At 42.5% G+C, this 21,495-nt stretch overlaps 1 protein-coding gene across 4 annotated transcripts in view; it reads left to right on the top strand.

Moving 5' to 3' along the window:
- Positions 1–21,495, top strand: part of RPS6KA1 (ribosomal protein S6 kinase A1) — a 565,248-nt gene that overhangs the window by 306,758 nt on the left and 236,995 nt on the right. For all 4 annotated transcript variants that reach the window (XM_069224044.1, XM_069224045.1, XM_069224046.1 and 1 more), the window contains 2 exons: positions 12,134–12,214; positions 13,564–13,643. In XM_069224044.1, the coding sequence (XP_069080145.1) occupies positions 12,134–12,214; positions 13,564–13,643 (161 nt within the window). The remainder of the gene's footprint in view (positions 1–12,133; positions 12,215–13,563; positions 13,644–21,495) is intronic.

The raw sequence follows: 21,495 nt of genomic DNA on the forward strand, positions 1-21,495 counted from the left end.
TGGAAAAATGCTTTGAAGACATTAGATAGATATATTCTTCAAGTGTTGGCAGCTTACTTAACACAACAATCCAGACAACAACCATATCAGATCGAGTGTCAGGCCTGAATCGCAAGCTGAAACAAGCATGAGGCTTGAATAGTCACAGCCCTGCAAGTCCCTCCTTTATTTCCCTCCTATGAAAATAGTCGAAACCCAGACATTGAAGTAAATGCCTCTCTGTATGCCCTGTGCTGACAATTGCACAAACTTAATTCCACAACAGTGTACAGGTTGCTCACACTTTGTCAGTCTCTCCCAGGCCACCCATATGAAACAAACTTATATGTGGGACTCCATAACCTCAGTCATATTGTTATTACCTCCAGATGGTTGGCTTCCATTAATAACGGCATAGTTAATTAGTCCTTAATAATACAACAAAAAAGTACCAGAAGTGGTTCTTTTTGTTTAGTATTCTATCTGGAATAAAATACACAGACCTTCAGCAGTCTCACGCTGGCACCTTCCTTTCAAGAAATTGTCTCATGCAGGGACTACTTTTGGAACAATTTAAGTTAAACCATCTCTTAGGAAGAAGTAGAAAGCAGAGACCACTGCCAGGAGCAGTGCATGTCTACTCTCCTGAGCCTCTTCACCAAGTCTTTGCCTAACTGACAACAAATCCCCTGTGAAATAATACCGTTTGGAGTCTCGCCAACACTGTAACTAAAGAACAAGTTATTAACCTTTGGTAAAACTCTTTATGGTGGACAGTCTAATTATTTTCAAATTCCTCACCTTGAGAATGATTCCAGATTGAATCTGCATCCAAGTGGCTCCATTAGATTCTGCCAAGTCCTTTGCATGCTGTGCAAGTGATAGTGCAGAGGCTTATGTAGACACCGCTGTAGCACACAGACATTAGTCTTGCCTTGCACGCCTCTGTGCCATTCAACTTGGATCAGACATGACAAATTGGAGGTGACTGTGCCGAAACTAATTTGGGACCTTTTTAAGAAACACAGGAGTTCACGCCACAGAACAGTTAGGAAGGAGGGCAGTAAGGGTTCCATGGATAGATGGGGTATCCACCAGAATGACTGTTACCAAGGGTAGGTAACTTGTCCATCTGATGGATACTTCTAACTGCAGATTCCTCATCTTTGGAGTAGATACCCAGGAAGTAGCTCCCAAACGGGGAAGGGTCTGAGGATTGGTCTCACACCAAAAAGTCCTGCAGAACCAAGCAGGCAAATTTGCCCTCTCTTCAGATCCCACTGTTGAGCCAGTGGTGCTTGGTAAATGAATGCATGGGCGCTCATGTAGTAGCTGATGTCTAAGATGGAAACCCCTCCTCCCAACACCATTGAGGCAGCTTTGGCTCAAGTGCAGTGAGACCATAGGCTCACACAGGTTTCCTTCTTGCCCAGGGCATAGCAAGTATTTAGGCACAGTACGATCCAACTGGACACTATCTGTGCTGCCTTCCCTTTCTTGGTACAGGCAAAGCCCATGAAGACCTGAAACATTATATGGTATTCCTTTGTGCCATTTGTATAAAAATTGATGGCTCTCAGCGGGTGGACTCCATGGAGCCGCTTCTCCTTTTTCAATGGATATGGTGGCGAGAAAAGGGCAAGGAGTGTGATGGACTGACCCACATGGAAAGGCCGTTCAACCTTGCACAGAAAGGAAGCCCAAATTCTCAGCACCTGTTTGTTGGGAAAGAAAGTGTTGTACGGACATAATACTGACATGTCATGCAGCTCGCTGACAGAAGTAATAGCAAAGAATATAATTTGCTGTAACTAAATAACGAGTGGTTTGGCAACAATATATATCGATAGGCTCAAAATAATGAAACAAGAGGGAACAAAATAGACACTTGCAAAAAAAACGGCTCGAATAACTTAGTGACCAATTTGAGAGCAATATTTAGACTGAATTCATAGCCATAACCTTGAATTGTATTGTAGGATATATTGTGTGCATGTCTAACTTTGGCAGGGTGGAGATCACGTGCCCCACAAGTAATGTTATATTATTGGCACCACTGATGAAGATTATCTATTTCCACCAACTATGAATGGAAGCATTCATTCGATCTTTCCAGGCACAGAGAATGAATTTGAGCCATACCGAACATCAATTAAGAACCAATCCGCATTAGAGAGTTTAGAAAGATAGAATTCTAGAAAGAAAAACAGCCTCGATGGTGAGGAGCTGCTAAGACCAACTATGCAAAGGCTTGAATGGTGAGTACATCAGAAATGTGTGGAGCAAGACAAGGTATCATGGATGCATTATGAATAGCTATGTCAAACATGTATGTCAGACCGTTTAAGAACATTCTCAAAACAGGGTACTTGAATGAAGAAGGCTAGTAAAGCAAACCTAAAAAGGCAAATATTTAACTCTCAAAGACTTGTGCCAATGATAAAACAAACAAGAAAACCTCTTACAGCTTGACCTGCAGAGAATCAAGCTGATGGTCCCTACATGAAACAAAGAAATTCTCACAACACCCCAAGTTAATGGACTTAGTCAGTGGGTGCCTAGACACATAATCACATCCATCTACTGCATCAGCAGGCAAATTAAAACTGCTCAATTGCCACCTCTCAATCTCCATGCACAGCTGTGTAGATTGTAGAAATTCAGATGCAGGATCCTGCATAACTGCTGAGACAAAAGCTTCTCTCTTAGAGGCAGAGGGATCAGGTCGCAAATACTCAAGCTCAACAGACCGGTAAACCATACTCTCCTATCCCAATCTGGGGCTGTCAAAATTACTGTGGCCGGGTCCGTATGTACCTTCCTCAGAACTTGATGTGGAAGATGCAGTTGTGGAAACGTACAGAAGTCCTGAGTTCCATTGCCAGCAGAATGTGTTCTCTGAGGGCCCCTCTTGGTGGGAACTCCAGCGTGCAGTAATCTTGGCATTGGGAGTTAGTGGTGGTGGCAAAAGGATCCAGACACGTACACCTCACTGGTCGAAGATATCCTGAGTCTCTACAGGATGAAGATAACATTTGTGTTCTGCCAGCTGAGGTTTGCTGAGCCATCCTCCCTGGCATTCTGTGACCCCACCAGATGATTGGTTACAAAGGAGATCGCATGATAGTCTATCCACCTCCAGAGGCACAGTGCCTGCTGGCACAAGATGCAATAAAACACGTTCCCCTGCTTGTTTCAATACCACATGAGTCCTGTTGTCCTTCAGGGCCTGTACATATACCCTTTCTTGATGCATGTGAAAAAGGCTTTCAGAGCCTTAAGGAACAGTCCAGTTGTCATCCTGGTATATTTTCTAAAGCCCTTAAACCGTGTCTGGATTGGCTCTAAACCAGGCATTCAGCTTTCTATAGTCCTGGCTTTGACAGTGAAGCTGCGGATCACTTTCCAAATTTGGGGACTATGCTTTGATCTTGCAACATGACAAAATTCTGGCACAGGCTGTATTCCGATCCGGATGCCGATCTATGATCTGGTACAGAACATACCTGGTGCTGGCAGAGCCGGGGTCTGTGCTAGTTTGACAGGAGCTGCCGTAACTGTAGGGGCCGGAGTTGAGCTATGGTCCAACAGGGAACTAGAAGGATGTCCAGCAGGGCCATTAAGCACCGGTGAATAACCCATCAACAGAAGTGGGAGTGGTGGCCACTGTGATTCTGTGGGGCCTCAGTGTACTCCAGAGGGAGATAGTATTGCCTTGAATTTTGAAGCATGACTTTTTAAAAGCCTCCATCTGCTCTGTGGTTTGGTAATGACTCGCAGAACTTGTGATGCTCTGGGACCAGACTTACTGGGCTCACAACCATAGTCTAGACCGTAGAGTGCCAGCTTCTAACCTGATCTTGAGGGGCAGGAAGGGGTAAGAGGGACAAATCCCAGTTGGCTTCTTGCACTTGTGGTGCAACTTGGTTTTACCCAAGGATTTGGATCGGTATTGAGATTTTGTTCCAGAGCGACCCCACAATTTGGAAAAAGAATGGGCCAGGAGACGAATTTGGCAACATTGCTTCAGGCATCACTTCCTCATGTGTTCTGAGAGCTTTACCTCCCACTCCATGATCGTTTTCAGGTGCTTTAGGGAGCAATTCTCTCAAAACTTCGATTGGTGACCGGTACTATGGCACATCATGTAGATTTGTGACTGACATCTGCTTCCTACAACAGTGACAAGGTTTGAAACCTGTTGTGTTCTGGGCATATTCTTTGTTGCACTGTTGTTGAAATGTGTTGTTGGTGCAACCAATGAAGTGAGAAGGGAGCTGCGAATCCTTGTTGAAGGGCATAGAACTAAAAACTGCCGCCATCATTGAGGGTTCGTCCCAAATCATAGCTTTTGGGGTGAGACAGGACCGTTGCAGAGTCCAGTGTCCCCACCTGTCGATATGCAGGAACAATTTTTTTTTAAAGTCCGGCCAAAGTTTTTGCCTGGGATTATTCTAAAGGTGAGGAATCAGCGTTAGAAGTCTCAGTGCGAGGCGGAAAGTCTGAAGGGTGAAGCCACGCACAGTGTAGGGAAAAAACTGCTCTGCTTGCACCTTTCAAGGCTACATCCTTCCTATTATGCCCATCAGACCTATGCGTTTGTTCGAAGTGTGGTCTCACTTCCAGCAGATCAACAAGTAATGTCTTCACAGATAACAGGTTCCCCATGGTTTCAGGTGATCAGCGGAATCCCTCATGCCTCTACATTTTCAGTGCTCACACGAGCCTTGAAGGCTAGATCTCCGACACATAGCAGGCCTGAATGTGTTGCCAGCCAGTCTTTCTCAACCTGTGCATCTCGCAGGTCTGTTCTTTTTCACTCTAGAGGCCAGTACCCCTGGCTCCTCACTGGTCACTCCGCGTCATTGCGAAGACTGTCGACACCTGGCAAACAGACGGGAGGCTGTTGGGTGGCTCTGATAATGGTAGGTCATCCCCTCTTAGAAATCAAGCAGGACTCTAACTTAAAACCGGTATTTGCATAGCCAGTAGGTTTCGCATTGACAACCTCTCAATTGTTTTTTGTATTTTTTTTGTATCTTTATGTGCACACTATTTAATATGCAAAATTAAGGTAAACGTATTAAAGTATTAAAAATGCCAGTGGTCCAGCACCCCAGCCCGGTCACTGAAGTGCTCGCCTTTTCAGACCGCCATGCACATCTGATCAGTGGAAATGCTGTCACACTGCCCCCAGTTGATTTAATGGAGCATGCATGTAACTACTGTAGTGGGTGCAAGCAAGGTGTGTATGAATATGGATGCATTTTTTATTACTTTTTTGGAAGAGATGAGGATGGTGATACAGCTAAGGCTGCCTCTAGGTCAGACCTAAAGAAGGCTTCTTATCGGGGGGTGCGCGTGCGGGAGATTGTTGAGGAGGGAGGTGTTTCGTGCCTTGCTGGATGTGAGATATTGTAAAGGAGGGAAGTGTAAAGTGTCTTGCAGTGTGTGTGTGTGTGTGTGTGTGTGTGTGTGTGTGTGTGTGTGAGAGAGCGCACTGTTGTAAGGGAGGGGGGCGTTCAGTGTCTTGCCTTTTCCATGTCTCCTTTCACCCAGCGTAACAGGAGTGGTGACGTCAGAGAATGAATGAGGTCACAATGTGTCTCTGTTGCTCAACCGGAGCAGAGTGAGGGGCTGGGTTGGTCAGTCTCCCTGCTCGCCCCCGTACCTAACCCTGGCGCCGTGAACATGTCAATGTATCCTGCCTGGCTCCTGTGGAGAAGCGAAGCTGGTTATGCTGATAAATGAAAATATCCTCGTTGGGTAAGTACAATTTCTAGTTGGAGTCCTTAACACCATAGATAAAAAGACCAGTTTACTAACTAGTAACAGTCAACTTTGTAGAGGTCATGTTTTAGAGCGTTTTTTTTTTTTTTTTTTTTACATTTTGTTACCTTCCACATTAAGAAATGAAGTGAACTATGTACACAGAAGTGTCACTCGGCGGCAATCACATGGGTGTTGAAAACACATCTCTTTAGTTTCAAAGTCGCGCCCCCCCCCCCCCCCCCCCCCATGGTAACTGAGGAGCGAGAAGTATGACTTATTTGGCTTGATTTGTGTCACTTAGCATCGCGCTCCTCTGCTTTGCGGACGAATTGATGTGACTGCTTGCTGCGGTTGGGATGATGCCTACCTAGAGGTGTTTAACAAGTGGTTGTTATTGAGAGGAACATGAAGGAAGAAATTCCTACGGGAGTGAATCCAAAATGCATTTAGTTGTAAAAAGGCAATCCCTCTGGGTATTACTGTTGGCTGAGAGCCTGTGAAGCACTTTTGTCTTCTTTCTGGCTTTTTCTTTGCTTATACAAATTGTTGGCAAATCAAACATCATAAAAAAATGCCACAGTTCACAGTGGCATTGTTATGGATGTACAGTTCCTACTGGGTGTAGGGACTCTCGCTAGGTCAACACAACTCAAACCGTGGATTTCAATTATCTTAAATGGAGCAAAACCTTTGTATAGTATTGCAGCATTTAGATAGCCCTTACCTCTCTGTGAGCCACAGAAGCACTTTCCTACATGGGTAGTGTGCGACACCGTGTAGGGTGTGAGTGGAAGGATGTTGTCTTTGTTTTGATACTCTGTGGGAAGTGTTGTCCTGTCGGCGTTATCAGGTTCAGTTACATTGCGTTGAAGTGTGGTGGATCATGAAGTGTCAGAGACAGATGCACAGTTTTATGGTTCCCAAGCAAGGAAATGAGATAAAAGATTGTATTAGTCTCTAAAGAAAAGTTATCTTGCGAGTCTTTTGTGAAAATAATGGCCATTATATTTGGTTGATTGATCCACTTTAGTCTTCGTAGGTACTAATACTAAATAATATCTATGTACAACTTGATTTTTCACAGCAGTTTTCGTCACCATGACACTAGTTCCTACAACCACTGTCACTGATGTGTGGGGAGGTGTCCCCCTCTTCTTCCCCCCCCCCCCACGGATGTGGTTGCAGTGCATGTGCATTACATCTTGCTTTTTTTACCCATTAAAAATATAGTTTACATCTAGGAACATCGGAGTTCCACCTTTATCGGCTGGCCTGATTAAAACATTGGTTTCCTTGATTAGTAATGCACTAGCTGTATTTTTTTTTTATTTTTTTTTTTATAGATTTTGAAAACTAGCCTGTGGGTGGCCTTCAAGTTTTCAACCTCTTGGAGAACTGCCTTTTTAAAAGTCTGACCCCTAGGTTCAAGGCACTATAATGGCATTTGTGGACGTACATGCAAATCAATAAAAGGAATCACTCGCTCTTAAACACAATATCAATATAGTCACAAGTACTCCAAACAAAGCGACCTGCTGATGGAGTACCTCAAGATACTTTTATTGCAAACATACCTGGTGTTACTAACAATTTTCTGAACCGCCAGTAGCAACACACCACTCTACGTGCATGAAATTTAGCTGTATATGTACTCTTTCGTATTGGTACCTATATTCACAAAAGTGGATCATCAACCTATTACAAAGAACATTTACAGTCTTTTGAGCATACAAACACGAACCTCATAATACTAAACAATGGCTTTGTTTATCTCATGCACAAACCAGTATATCACTTAAACAGCATCTCCACTAAAATCTATGAGTACAAAACTCTGACAATTTCGATGGCTAGAAGCAAAACAGAAGGGCAGACTGCTTGAGGGGAGAAACAGAGGTAGTCACTCTTTCTCATAATGGGTCACTGAATTAATGCAAATAATCAAGATCACAAACTTTCTAGTATGGTCTTCTTACCAAATGTAAAGCATTATTTCAGATACTTCCAGTCATAACTAGTAAAGCAATTTAATGCAAGGGTTTTCCCTCCTCAGTGCTTCTCAAGATCCTCCCATCTTGTCTTCATAAAGTGTTTGGGAGCCTAGTGGTTCAAGGAAATAGGTTTCCCCCTCCCCAGATGCACATGTGCACTCTACATGACAACCTGAGTAATTTCAAGCTTGTTGAAATCATTTCCTTCTTGACACTTTGCAGGTCTTGTCTCCTTGCGAAGTAGCAAGGCTTAGGTCAGGAAGAATCTACACCTTAAAGCCCATTTCACCATGTTGCTCTTAGGATCACCCGCCAACTCCCTCTCTCATGGATTGCCCAACTTTATAAACAAACCAGACCCGGTCTTTTTGTCACTTGGGTTTTTTATTGGTAGATTAGCTACCCTCAAGTCACTGTAATAACCCCAGAAGCATCTAGCATCACCTCTGAGATGAGTAAACAATGTACCTCTGTATGTAAAACCTCATCAGTCAGTGGAGGTGGATGTACCTAGGATGTATACCTCAGAGTCTTAGCCTTTGTTTTAAAGCACTACACTTTATTTTACAAGTTGGCTATTGAGGCACTTACACACTATCCTTAAGACTGCAGACTTGGCACTCTGCAATCTACAATGTTTTCTTACCACTAACCATCTGATTATCTAAACTTTTCTTATCGCTTTCAGTCTTTGCTTCAGACTTCCAACATCTGGGTATGTTGGTTATTCCTTTTATAGTCTGTTGTGCTCTGCAAGTCAGCCAGTGCACTCCATGTAAACGATTCCCTCTGTCAGTGTGTAGTCTGTAAGCAAATCAGGATCTGTTTCATGGGAGAATGTCTGAGTTGGAATCCTCAGTCACAAAATAAAATTTATTTAGGCATCTGTTCAGTTTCTTTTGGTGACATCTCATCCAAGAAAATATTCAGGCTACTGGCCATCCACGTGTCGTCTGAGCCCCTTACTGTAGATCCTAGTGCAACGGCCTATCATCATAATATGGCAGACAAAAGGGCTAGATTATATCCACCCTCATATTGCCACTTCGTCCCAGCAGCGGCGGCTTCTTGCACTTCTCTGTGCTTCAACTGTCTCACGTCCTAGAGACTGCTTCCAAGACCAATAATTTAGAGAGGTATAATAAGAGTTCCCCAGACCATCATGCCCACTCCACATGAACTCAATGGCCCAAGAAGCTGTTATAGGGCAGTCGTTGCAGAAGCTATTGGTTAACAAGCTGAAGCCCAAAATTGTCAAAGCCTCCTTTCTCCTGGCACCACACAGAAGCTGAAATGGAGCACTGGCAAAAGGCAGCCATATTGAAGTCTGTCAAGATCCACCCAGTTTTTGTAGAATCATTTGTGCTTTGTTTCTTTCTGTGTAGGGGACCAAGTGACAGAATGCGTGTCATTTGGGATTCTTTTCTATTTACAGTTATTCTAATCCACGGGTCGGGTTCCACTTTGTAAGGGATAACACACCATGTAGGCATAACATAAAGGATGTACCTCAAAAGCTGTTGTTCACCTCCAGGGGTTCTTTTGGCACCATTGAGCGGTAACTGATGTTACTCAGGTCAGGGGCGCCGTAACACCATAACAATAGCACAGTAAAATCACATTTTAATTTTTTGGTTGTATAATTATTGTAAGAATAACTTTCTCAAATGTTCTCACTTTCCTTAGTTAAAAATAATGTTGTTGAGAACTAAACAGACGTTGCCGTTTTATGAACATACCTGTTGTATATTTGTGATTTTTTTTTTTTTTAATTCATGGAAAGTGCTGATGTCCACAAAAGGATCAGAAGATTCAGGTTCCTCTTCTAGGATCTGATCTCCCTGCATCCAAAACTGTTTGAGCCATGTTTCTAACTCTCCAGATCCAGAGATGTTGGAGGCTCAAACCATATTTAAGGCTATCCTTACACCATTCAGTTACTTCTTGTATTGCCTTGGTCTGCCAGGAGTGCACCATAGTTGGTAGATTCTCTGATGGAGACACCTAACCTTAATAGTACATTTGGGACCATAAAGCAGGGATCATTTAGTTCGTTCAGTGGACACTAATCATCGGACAATGATGTCTGAACACCAGGTATTTTTATGTCCACACAAAATAACTGTAGTTCATCCTGAGGATGAAGTGAATTAAAGTAAGTCTCACGTTCCAGTATTCTTAGCTGTATCCTTCAGACATCCCCTCTAAATAATGTAATATTTAGGAAGATCCTTGAATTGATCCAGATGAAGCCTTACAGGGCAACATTGGCAAATATTGGCCAAAGGGTCATTTATTAAAGAAAAGTTAGTGCCTAGTGTTACAAAGACAATCAAGGCCATAGCTCTGGCTGCTGAAAGTGCTGGAACCTACTACTGTTCGTGCCTAGCTTAGTTAAAAAAAATTCTGTTCATTTACCTTTTTATTAAATGGCTTTTCTTTTTTCGTTAATGTGCTGAAAGGACATTGCTGTTATTAAGCAGTTTTTGTCACACTGAATGACTTTCTGTTTCTAAGTAAAATGTATTATTTCCAAGAACATTTTCAGGGCGCACATATGATTGCAACTCGTAAATCAACAATTCTTATGCTTTTAGTAAGTGTCCATTAAACTAAGAAATCAACAATTTGATAGATATCATGTTACCATGGAAACCTAGCTCCCATTCAGTCACATAATTAATTGGCGTGCATTAATGTTTAAGAAAATGTGCTACTTGTGATGTTTACTTAAAATATACCATAAATGAGATGAGGCACAAAATTAGAAAAAAAACACTTCACAGATCTTAACACTATTATACACTATAATGGTAGAAGATAGTTTCCCATATGTCTCCACTGTGTAACTTTTTAGGTCAATTTCTAATCCCTTCCATCTCCTATGGTAAGCCCCTGACTGCTGGTCATTGCTTTTCTGAAATAGTCAAGTGCCTATCTGCAGGAATTTGATTATTTGAGTTGGTGTACCCCTGTATTGTGACCCAGAGATACCAGTAGCAAACGATGGTATCTACACAAGATATGGTCCTGTAGCTTCTGGCTGTCCTGTGAATCCAGGAAAAGGCATTGTACCAATCACAATGCTGATGAAATCTGATATTTTCCCCCTAACGGAGAGGGAGGCTGCTTCACCCTTACCTAATATCTGTTTGTGCCCTTGGTTACTGAGAGGACACATTTGCAAGGATTTGAGTGGACTTAAGAGGAATTGTATATTAGCAAACACAGGACACTTTCTAAGACCTAAGCTTTAAATAGTGCTTAGGGAACATTTTGGAGACATAGGCCTACTACTAAGTATTGTTTGTATCTATGGATGTTGTGGCTTCATTTCATATTTCTTGCCCTTTGATATGGGTTTTTTAAAAGAAATAAATATACTGATATACAAGTGGATTCACAATGCAGATTTGAAATACAAATGTTCTTTGCCTGTTGCGTTCCCCAGCAGAGTTCGTGAAATGCGGATTCTTTCATTAGATTAGGTCCACCTAGCTTTTCCATCGCAAAAGGGTTTCCGATTTTCTCCTAACACTTCACTTCCTTATTGTAATAATTTGGACACCTAATTAAAATTAGTTTTAGATTTTTTTTTTTTTTAATTATTAGAAAGACCATGTCCTTTTTCACTGTTAGTGTGTTTAACAAAACAAGGCAAGTGGATTCTAAATGTATTGAGAATGTTATCCAAACACCTTCCAACTACTTACACATGTGTGAATTTGTACTTCACTGATTCTTTTGCTTTACCTCGGGCACTAAAGATATCCCATAATGTAGCATAGATGTATAATAGCATTTTTTGCCTCCCTTAAGAGTGGATTTAGTTTTACAGTGCGAATATGTTTCTCATGCTGATGGATATTGAATAATTAACTTACCTTTGATTTGTAACTTGGAAACTTGTAAGCATCAGTCAAGCCAGTCCATATTGGGTTGAATATTGAGTTTGCTGACTGGGGAGTATGTGATAACGTTATGAGGACTATTTGCTGAAGGATGGTAGCACATTAGCGTTGTGGAGAGATGTGACCTGATACCAGCCTTGTGGGTATAATGGTCAGTTTATTTCCCCCCTATTAATTGGGTTATGAGGCGAGTGGTAAGTTAAGCAATAGACTGGACAAGAATGAAAACAGTCATTGAGGATTAATAATGACTAGAGGAGTTTTGGTCAAGAAATCTAGCACACAGTTCACAGGGGCGGCTTGCTAGCAGAATTAGAGACGTGGTTAAGCAGAGTGTAGGATTTATAGCAGGCATGGGGCACAGGAATTTTTAGAGCATGGATGATTAAGTTCAGCACATGGTTTTCTTGGTGTAGGCTGTGAGTGGACGAAGAGCAGGGCCTTCCATACATAACCGAGTTTGCTTCGTTCTCTTCACAGTGCGAGATCGAGTAAGAACAAAAATGGAACGAGATATTCTTGCAGATGTGAACCACCCTTTTGTGGTGAAATTACACTATGGTAAGTAGATACATTTTTGTAAGTCCAGTGGTGTATTTGTTTCAGAATTTGACTGAAGTCCTATTTTTTTTTTTTTTTTTTTTTATGTGTTGCCATATTTGATAAGGTAAATTCTCTTAAGTAGAATCCTGACCGCTCTTCTGTTCCAAATGATCATTGTCTGGGGAGCACTTTACTGTTGAATGCCGGAAACCTCTCTCATCCTGAGTGAATGGATTCGCTGACAACAGCAGGAACACCTTGAGAACATAGAGGGTTTTTCAAAGTTTGCATTCATCCCTTAGGACCCTTCCTTACCTTTTGTAGAAGTGTTAATCCTCAAATGGTCTCTCTCCTCTTCTGTCTGTCTACACTTTTGCTTTTGTCCAAGCACCCCCTCCCCGTGTTAAGACCACTCATTCACCATTTTGTTGTTCAGTTCGAACGTGTCTTTATATTTTTAACAGTACAGGATTGATTTTTATTCTAACATGTCCTCACCATGTGGCAATTGGTTGATTGCCACTTTTATTTCTTTTTGTTTGATATTCTGTATTGGAGATAGTTTTTCTTCGGAACCTATCTGGGTACTGGGCCTACTAGTCACAATTTCAAGGAGTTGCATGGTAGGGTTGAATGGTTGAATTCATGCACACTAGCTCAAACCAAATACAAACATGACGTGTGATGGTGACCAGTGATAGCAAGAAGCCCTGGAGTGCCCTTTCTGACCTGATGCTGTGGCCTCTTAATCTTCCTCCTGGCTGAAGATTCAGTTTCAAAATTAAATGGAGTCACTCACTGCACCCCTGATTTCAGACCTTACCAGCCCTCATTCTCAGGTGGCTGAAAGTCTGCCTGTATCTTCTCACACTAGTGAGGTGTCTGCAGCTATAGAGTTTCTCAGCCTTTCTTGGGAAGCCTTTTACTCACAGCGACTGCCCTTTTACTAATTGACACACTGATGTTTGAACATATCTTTCTGGAATGGTCTGGTCTTAATTATTTCCCAGCAGATCACTGTATAACCCCTGCATTGCAGCACAAACCTTTTACTAGACAGACCTCCTTTTCTAGTTTATGCACTTGAGTAGTAAAGCCCTGTTCATGCACTTATTTCAGTTGTTAGAGCCTAGTTTACAGAGCTCCTTGCCTCTTTCTTTCCATTGCTGGTAAAGTAATCCTACATTGAGAAACCTTGATCACTTGGTGAAACAGTTCATATGATACAATGGACGCATAGGCTGCTCAAGGCTCAGTGGCTAGCACTCGTGGCCAAGTGAGAGAATCTTGGGTGGGGGTATGAGGATTAGGAGTGTGACTAGAGAACACAGATCAGTTAAGGTTTGACATGACCTTTTTTCTTTCAGCATTTCAGACTGAAGGAAAACTCTACCTCATCCTAGACTTCCTCCGAGGCGGGGACCTCTTCACACGGCTTTCCAAGGAAGTGAGTTTTGTTTCTTTTTTGTGGCTTTTTCACGAAGTATGTTCCCATTTCATTGGTTTACTCCCTCTGGTGTTGTCTTTACTTTCTCACCTCTTTTCTTAAGTTTCACCTTGTATCACCCTCAACTTTTCCAAATTTGTTTGGTTTCTTTGTATAGTTTAAACTGATTATCAAATGCTCTTATTTCTGTCCTTTCTGTTTTCTGCTGCTCCCTCCACTTCCCCATCTCTTTCATATCATATTTTCTGTTTGTCTTAACACTATACAGTACTTTCTGGTCCCAACATGGCCAAAGTTCTCCTACTGTCCTATTCAATATGCCTGTCCATGCTTTCATTTCTCTTCTAATGAGGCTCCACAGCTAGAAATTGTCTGGCCCTCTTTGGGAATTGTGAAACAAGACTACTTCCATCTCTTGTTTCTGGATGTTCATTGATGATTCAAGGAATGCCGTTCGTGTCCGCACCTGGTTTCCAAAGGTGACTTGCACGTGTTTGCATGCACTACCTGAGTTCTGTGCACCCGTGGTCTGATAGCATGCCCTGCAACACTCCTTAAGATTAACTTTTGAATCCTCTTTATTTTAGGGCATGTTATATTTGACTTCGTTGTTCCATGGAGCATTCAGATGTTTGTAGCTAAGAAGCAATAGAGAGACCCCAAATATTCTTGAGCAAATTGTCCCTTATTTTCAGTCTACCACACAAGGATATGTATCAACCTTTATTCTTATTGAGCAGCAGTACTCCCAGTTTGGCTTTAAAAATGCCGATAACTATTCAACAGTTCAGTTTTTTGGATCGCTGTGGAACCCAGACCTACACTGTGGAAAAGAAAAAAAAAAAAATTCTGATCGTGACTGATCTGAAGAACAAAATACAAGTCAGATCCAGCACCATCTTGTGCTAGGTGAAGGCTGTTTCTGTCATCTTGACCACAGCACCAGCGTAAAAACCCTGTTTATCCTAGGTAGTTCCTTCAATAGAAAGGACAGGACGATCTCAGACACTGTGGGGGAAAAATTGTTAACTTTGCAGTTAGACTGTTAAAGTAGCTAATGCTGCAGTGATAAGGCAATATGACAAGCAACTTAGGCATGACATCTTACCTTTCATTGATATGTTACCAGAAGAACATCACTGGTTGGCTAAATCTACCACAAGGAAGGAGACAAACACCTTCAGGATGCCTCTTCTATAACGCGTCTTGAAAGCTGCCCCCCTAAATTCAAGAAAATCTAGAGGGATCGACTTAATCATAACACGATTAAAAACTGTATGATCTGCATATCCAGGATCCTGCTGTAGTCCCTAATAAATAAACCGGGAGCCAGTGACAAGGTTGTTATATCCAACAGTAAATTAGCCTGAGGAAGTTAACCTCTTTACCACCAAACGCAGACAGTAGAAATGTGGGTGACGGAATTTATAGCTGCAGCGCTTGTTTACACCAATGGCCACACACAGCTATTGTGTGTTTTATTCAGTATTTCAAAGGCTGCTGTACATAACAAAGTCTGTATAACCGAAACTATAAAACAACTTTTACAAAGCATGCCTCTTCTTGAGTTGGCTCTGGCAAGCATGGCTCCCCTGTAGCGCAAAGACTTGGTAGGCTGCACAGGCTTTTGCCCTAAAGATCTTCCTTGGCTTCTGGAGATGCTGATTATCCTTGTTCAGCGCGCACATTGTTTACGATATTCAGTCTATCAAAGCCAACCTTTAGTAGCAGCTACTGGGTCTCCTGTATAGGAGATACCCTTATCATTCCTCTTGGCTCAGGCAATCCTATACCAACAGGCAATCTGACTGATATAATGTTTCGCTTTCCATATACACCCTCCATTAGTAAGGGTGCTATTACGATTGTAGAAACCGGGGACAAAAGTCTCCTGACCCACACATGGGGATCAGGTTCACCACAGAGTGCGGGGCTACTCTTCCTGCATTAGCCCCTTTAGTAGCGTCAGGACATTGAAACCCGAGACAGCTTGTCAGAGTAAATACAGACCTATTTCTCTTGCTTTTGGGGTTCACCAAGAAACCCCCCTCCATCACCGCGAAGCTGTAAAGTCATAAGCAGAGGTCAGCCCTACAAGAAGTTTGTTTTCATACTTGTAAAAGAAGAGATGGGAAGGCTTCTCAAAGTGCCGGGAGATGGGAGCTTTTACTCAGAATATTTAAAGGTTTAAAAAAGGAATTCGGCAGGTTGGTGGCCTGTGTTAAACTTTTGCAGATTAAACACGCTTTTATGTGCAAGGCTTTTGGGTGGTCATCCTGCTTGGGATTCTCCTGTTTCTAATTGAGGACATCTAATATACTTATTTCAATCTAGAACAAATACTCCCACATCCCTGTACAACCCAGTCACAGCCAACATGTACCCTGCATGGTAGACAGCCAGCTCTGCTGATTGGGACCCACCATTTACTAAAGGACAACAGCGCAACCTTGAGGACCTCTCTACAGCGGAGCATTCCTAGGTGGTAGGAGGCTGATGGCTGTTCTGCTACTGTTGGAAGTAGCCGTGCAAGCCACAGTCCCTGTGTATGAAGACCCAGTAATACTGAGTCATGAAACGGCCACCTGGAGGGTTCCGGTAAGGGTGCATTACTGCATTCGGGCCTACCCGCAAAGGTGATAGCCCGCAGAACTTGTGAATTGTCTTTTTCCCTGAAGTTAATGGTGCTTCAAGAGGGGACTTGCTGAGTTCCCAATACTTTCTAGTGCTTCACTTTCACTCTGGGGAAGCGGTTACATCTGCTGTGTTGCACATTCCTGGTGATAAACTCCCTGAGGTCTGCAGGAACCGTTTTTCATTTCAAAATAGATAGCCTCTCAATGTGGGCCTTTTTATGAGCTCCATACTAGATAATTATGTTTATATTTGATTATTGCTGGAGTTTGATATTGAACTTCTGGAGCCTTGATTAAATCAAACCCTCGGAGTTAGTGTAAGAATCTCAGCAAGGGGTGATAGAGGGGCAAGGGAACTGCCACTACAGTGTCACTTGATACTTTTAGTAAAGCATCCTTATGGAAGTCCTTACCAAGGCAGCCACGTGGACTGCGCCACAAGTTTTTTGCGCATTAAATCTTGGAAGTCTGCTTGTGAGTAGATATTGAAGCTGGGAACTTGCCAGGATAGGCTGTAGTTTTTAACAGGCTTTGGCAAAGCCAATAGGTCTTGCCTATCGGAGAACTATTGCCTTTGCCAATGTAAGGCTTGATCTCTTTAGTACGTTTTTAACATCTAATTGAAGAAATCGGCAACCTTTGCAAAGAGTGTTCTACTACGAAGGCAAACGCGCGGTAGCGTTTTTAGTAACTTTTTATCAATCTGAGCTTTTGTTTGTAAAAGCTCTGCACATGCAGATGATGGATTATGTGACAATTGCAGCAAGTCCATTCTTAATGTGGAAACTGTTGGAGCAACAGAATAACATAATTGGCCTAGCCATGACCATAATTCAGATCTCCTGGTTGAGTGTAGAACAGTGGTAAAAAGGAAGCAGTTTCGCAGTAAAAACCAAGGTAATGCTGGCTCAATGTGCCCCCCCCCCCCCCCCTCCACAGGCCCCGAAGAAGCCTCACAAACTCACCAGTTGTGACGAAAATTACACTACTTATGTTTCAGCCATGTTGACAATTACATTACATAGTTACATACGCTGCAAGCCCTTTTCTTCCTGTTCATTTCGACTAGACCCTAGTGAACGTAGTTTACAGAACTAAAAAGTGAACACAGAGCCCTTCTGGTCTTTGTTTACACAGAATATTATTAAACAATACTATCAGTGTTTGTATACTGGCTGGGTATAATTTCTGTGCACTTACAATGTCTAGGCATTTTTTTCTGCTTGGCTCTGAATACTGTATGAAAGATTTGACTAACGTTTTCTAATTACAATGCATCGATTAGTAGAGCCAGGTTAAAAAAACAAATATACAGGGAGTGCAGAATTATTAGGCAAGTTGTATTTTTGAGGATTAATTTTATTATTGAACAACAACCATGTTCTCAATGAACCCAAAAAACTCATTAATATCAAAGCTGAATATTTTTGGAAGTAGTTTTTAGTTTGTTTTTAGTTTTAGCTATGTTAGGGGGATATCTGTGTGTGCAGGTGACTATTACTGTGCATAATTATTAGGCAACTTAACAAAAAAAAAAATATACCCATTTCAATTATTTATTATTACCAGTGAAACCAATATAACATCTCAACATTCACAAATATGCATTTCTGACATTCAAAAACAAAACAAAAACAAATCAGTGACCAATATAGCCACCTTTCTTTGCAAGGACACTCAAAAGCCTGCCATCCATGGATTCTGTCAGTGTTTTGATCTGTTCACCATCAACATTGCGTGCAGCAGCAACCACAGCCTCCCAGACACTGTTCAGAGAGGTGTACTGTTTTCCCTCCTTGTAAATCTCACATTTGATGATGGACCACAGGTTCTCAATGGGGTTCAGATCAGGTGAACAAGGAGGCCATGTCATTAGATTTCCTTCTTTTATACCCTTTCTTGCCAGCCACGCTGTGGAGTACTTGGACGCGTGTGATGGAGCATTGTCCTGCATGAAAATCATGTTTTTCTTGAAGGATGCAGACTTCTTCCTGTACCACTGCTTGAAGAAGGTGTCTTCCAGGAACTGGCAGTAGGACTGGGAGTTGAGCTTGACTCCATCCTCAACCCGAAAAGGCCCCACAAGCTCATCTTTGATGATACCAGCCCAAACCAGTACTCCACCTCCACCTTGCTGGCGTCTGAGTCGGACTGGAGCTCTCTGCCCTTTACCAATCCAGCCACGGGCCCATCCATCTGGCCCATCAAGACTCACTCTCATTTCATCAGTCCATAAAACCTTAGAAAAATCAGTCTTGAGATATTTCTTGGCCCAGTCTTGACGTTTCAGCTTGTGTGTCTTGTTCAGTGGTGGTCGTCTTTCAGCCTTTCTTACCTTGGCCATGTCTCTGAGTATTGCACACCTTGTGCTTTTGGGCACTCCAGTGATGTTGCAGCTCTGAAATATGGCCAAACTGGTGGCAAGTGGCATCGTGGCAGCTGCACGCTTGACTTTTCTCAGTTCATGGGCAGTTATTTTGCGCCTTGGTTTTTCCACACGCTTCTTGCGACCCTGTTGACTATTTTGAATGAAACGCTTGATTGTTCGATGATCACACTTCAGAAGCTTTGCAATTTTAAGAGTGCTGCATCCCTCTGCAAGATATCTCACTATTTTTGACTTTTCTGAGCCTGTCAAGTCCTTCTTTTGACCCATTTTGCCAAAGGAAAGGAAGTTGCCTAATAATTATGCACACCTGATATAGGGTGTTGATGTCATTAGACCACACCCCTTCTCATTACAGAGATGCACATCACCTAATATGCTTAATTGGTAGTAGGCTTTCGAGCCTATACATATATATATATATATATATATATATATATATATATATATATATATATATATACCATAAAACACCCTCAACTAAACCTATGCAGCGGATGGCAAATATATATATACTCTGAAAAAGTGAATGTGCATGCCTAACTGCTCAAACTACATCCATAACTCACAGGGTTGCAAAAAGTGTACATTTCCTATCCTTAACGCCATAACCATGTATACAGTGTAGTGTGTTTTCATTCTGGAATAATAGATTACCACTTAGTCACAATGAGCATGCAACAATTATGATCAAATCGCATTCGCTTTTTAAAAAAAATGAGAATATCGGCCTTACCATGATTAAATTGAAGGCAAAAACAAAATGCCAACAAACCTTACCTTTGCACTTGTGCACTGACAGAGGCAACAAAATCAAAACAATTACAGACTGAGGAGAGGGGCGAAGGGAAAATAAAACAAGGGAGATATGGGGGGAGGAGGATGGGTGTATCAGTACCAGACAGTAATGGGAGGGGGAGGGGAGCTTGAAGAGTGGAGAAAGAAATAGTACCTCAATCGCATCAGGAGCAGCAGAGAGGCACTGATTAAGTTGAATGAATCTGTGCTTGGTCCCTGCTCTACCGAGAGAAACGGTAGTGACATTTGGCCAGCCTTTTACTGAAAAAAGTAATGTCCTGCAAGTGACCACATGTGCTAGAGCATGCTGTCGCAGGCTAAACCCTAAAACAGGGCTACACATGGAATCCTCCTCTAGAACCCAGAGCTCCACCCTTGGTCACAGCTCATCTTACAGGGAAATTCTCCATGCCCACCCATGGTTGAAGTGTGTGCTGCAGCTAATCAAAAAAAAGAATCAACAAAAGCTTACTATGGGGAACACAAAGAAAGGGGCACACACTACCCAGAGCCATGTAGGAACCAGTTTCTGTCCTAACAAACACGTTCTGCATACGTGTAATGGCCACTTGGAGCGTTACCACCATATTCGAGCATGTAAATTACCATTTACCTAGCTAGACTAACTCCTGCAAATGCTCACATCGCTCTATACCACCAAAAGCGCTCTGATGCAACTCCTGGCTGCTTGATGCTCTGTATGAATGCTGCAAGTATTTTCCCTTGTTCCCCTGGCCTCAGTAGTCTCACTGTGGCAATGTATGTTGTGATTGCCTTGCATCAAATGTTGGCACAGCTGAGGGAATGATTCTTTGCTATTTAAGACAAATAGGCTTCACAAACATCTTCACGATAAAGAAGCTAGGGCACATGGTATAGGGCATAGGGTCTGGAGGGTGCAAGTATAATTAGTGCAGCTTCATCCGTTGATGGCAGAGGTGTGAGGCGTTAACTGCACCTCAGTTATGACACCCTTGATAGTGACCCCATGTAGGAGGCTGGCCTGGTTTGTAGTGGGTACTTACACCTTGAACCAGGTCCATTTATCCCTTATTAGTCAAATGTAGTGATCTAGCAGCTTAGGCTGATGTAGCTATAGCAAAGCAGCTTAGGCTGAACTAGAAGACGTGCAAAGCTCCTGCAATACCATTTATAGTTACACAGTACTTATACACAAGTAAAGACAATACTCTGTGTTACCAAAAATAAAGGTAGTTTATTTTGGTGACACAGTACCAAAAATATCTTAGAGGCAATAATAAGTATTATTATACACAATATGTACACTAGACACCAACATAGGGTAAGTAATTAGGCACAGGATAGTGCAAACAATAGGAAATGCTATAGAATGCAATGTCTAGGTCTAGGGGCAACACAAACCATATACTGAAAGTGGAATGCGAAGCAGGATTTCCCCCCTAGACAAGTGTAGTGTGTAGAGAATCGCTGGGAGATTAAGAATACAGTAAAGGTAAGTAGATTACCCCACCCCAGAGCCGAGGAAATTAGGAGTAAAGTACTGCAAGTTTCCTTAGGACACACTACAAGCCGTGATTAGAGTTATTGCAAGAACCAATCAAGACTGCAAACAACAAATGGTGTATTCCTGGACCTGAGGATCTGCAAAGGAAGGAGACCAAGTCCAGAAGTCGGAAGAAGTTCCAGGAAGGACAGGAGCCCCTTCCAACCCAGAAGAGGGTGCAAAAGAAGAGTCCCTGGTTGGACGAAGACTGCAGAAATGCACTCTAGGAAGAGGCCAGTGGGTTCCTGTGTGATGTAATGGATGTCCCACGAGGAGATGTTGGATGCAGGCGAGTTTTGGCGCTGGATTCGTCCAACAAGCCTTGGTTCCAGCAAAGTCACATTTTGCATTAAAGGGGCGCTGTCTGGACCCAGGAGGGGCTTGGGGGCCTCAACTCTGCATGAAGAGGAAGAGGGGGCTCCCAGCACTTTAGAAAGCCCTCAGGACACCAGACAGCACCCACGAGAGTCCCAGGACACGGGGACAAAGGAGGAGCAAAATGCGGTT

The sequence above is a fragment of the Pleurodeles waltl genome, chromosome 3_1 (genome assembly GCF_031143425.1).
Source record: "Pleurodeles waltl isolate 20211129_DDA chromosome 3_1, aPleWal1.hap1.20221129, whole genome shotgun sequence".
NCBI classification, from domain to species: domain Eukaryota; kingdom Metazoa; phylum Chordata; class Amphibia; order Caudata; family Salamandridae; genus Pleurodeles; species Pleurodeles waltl.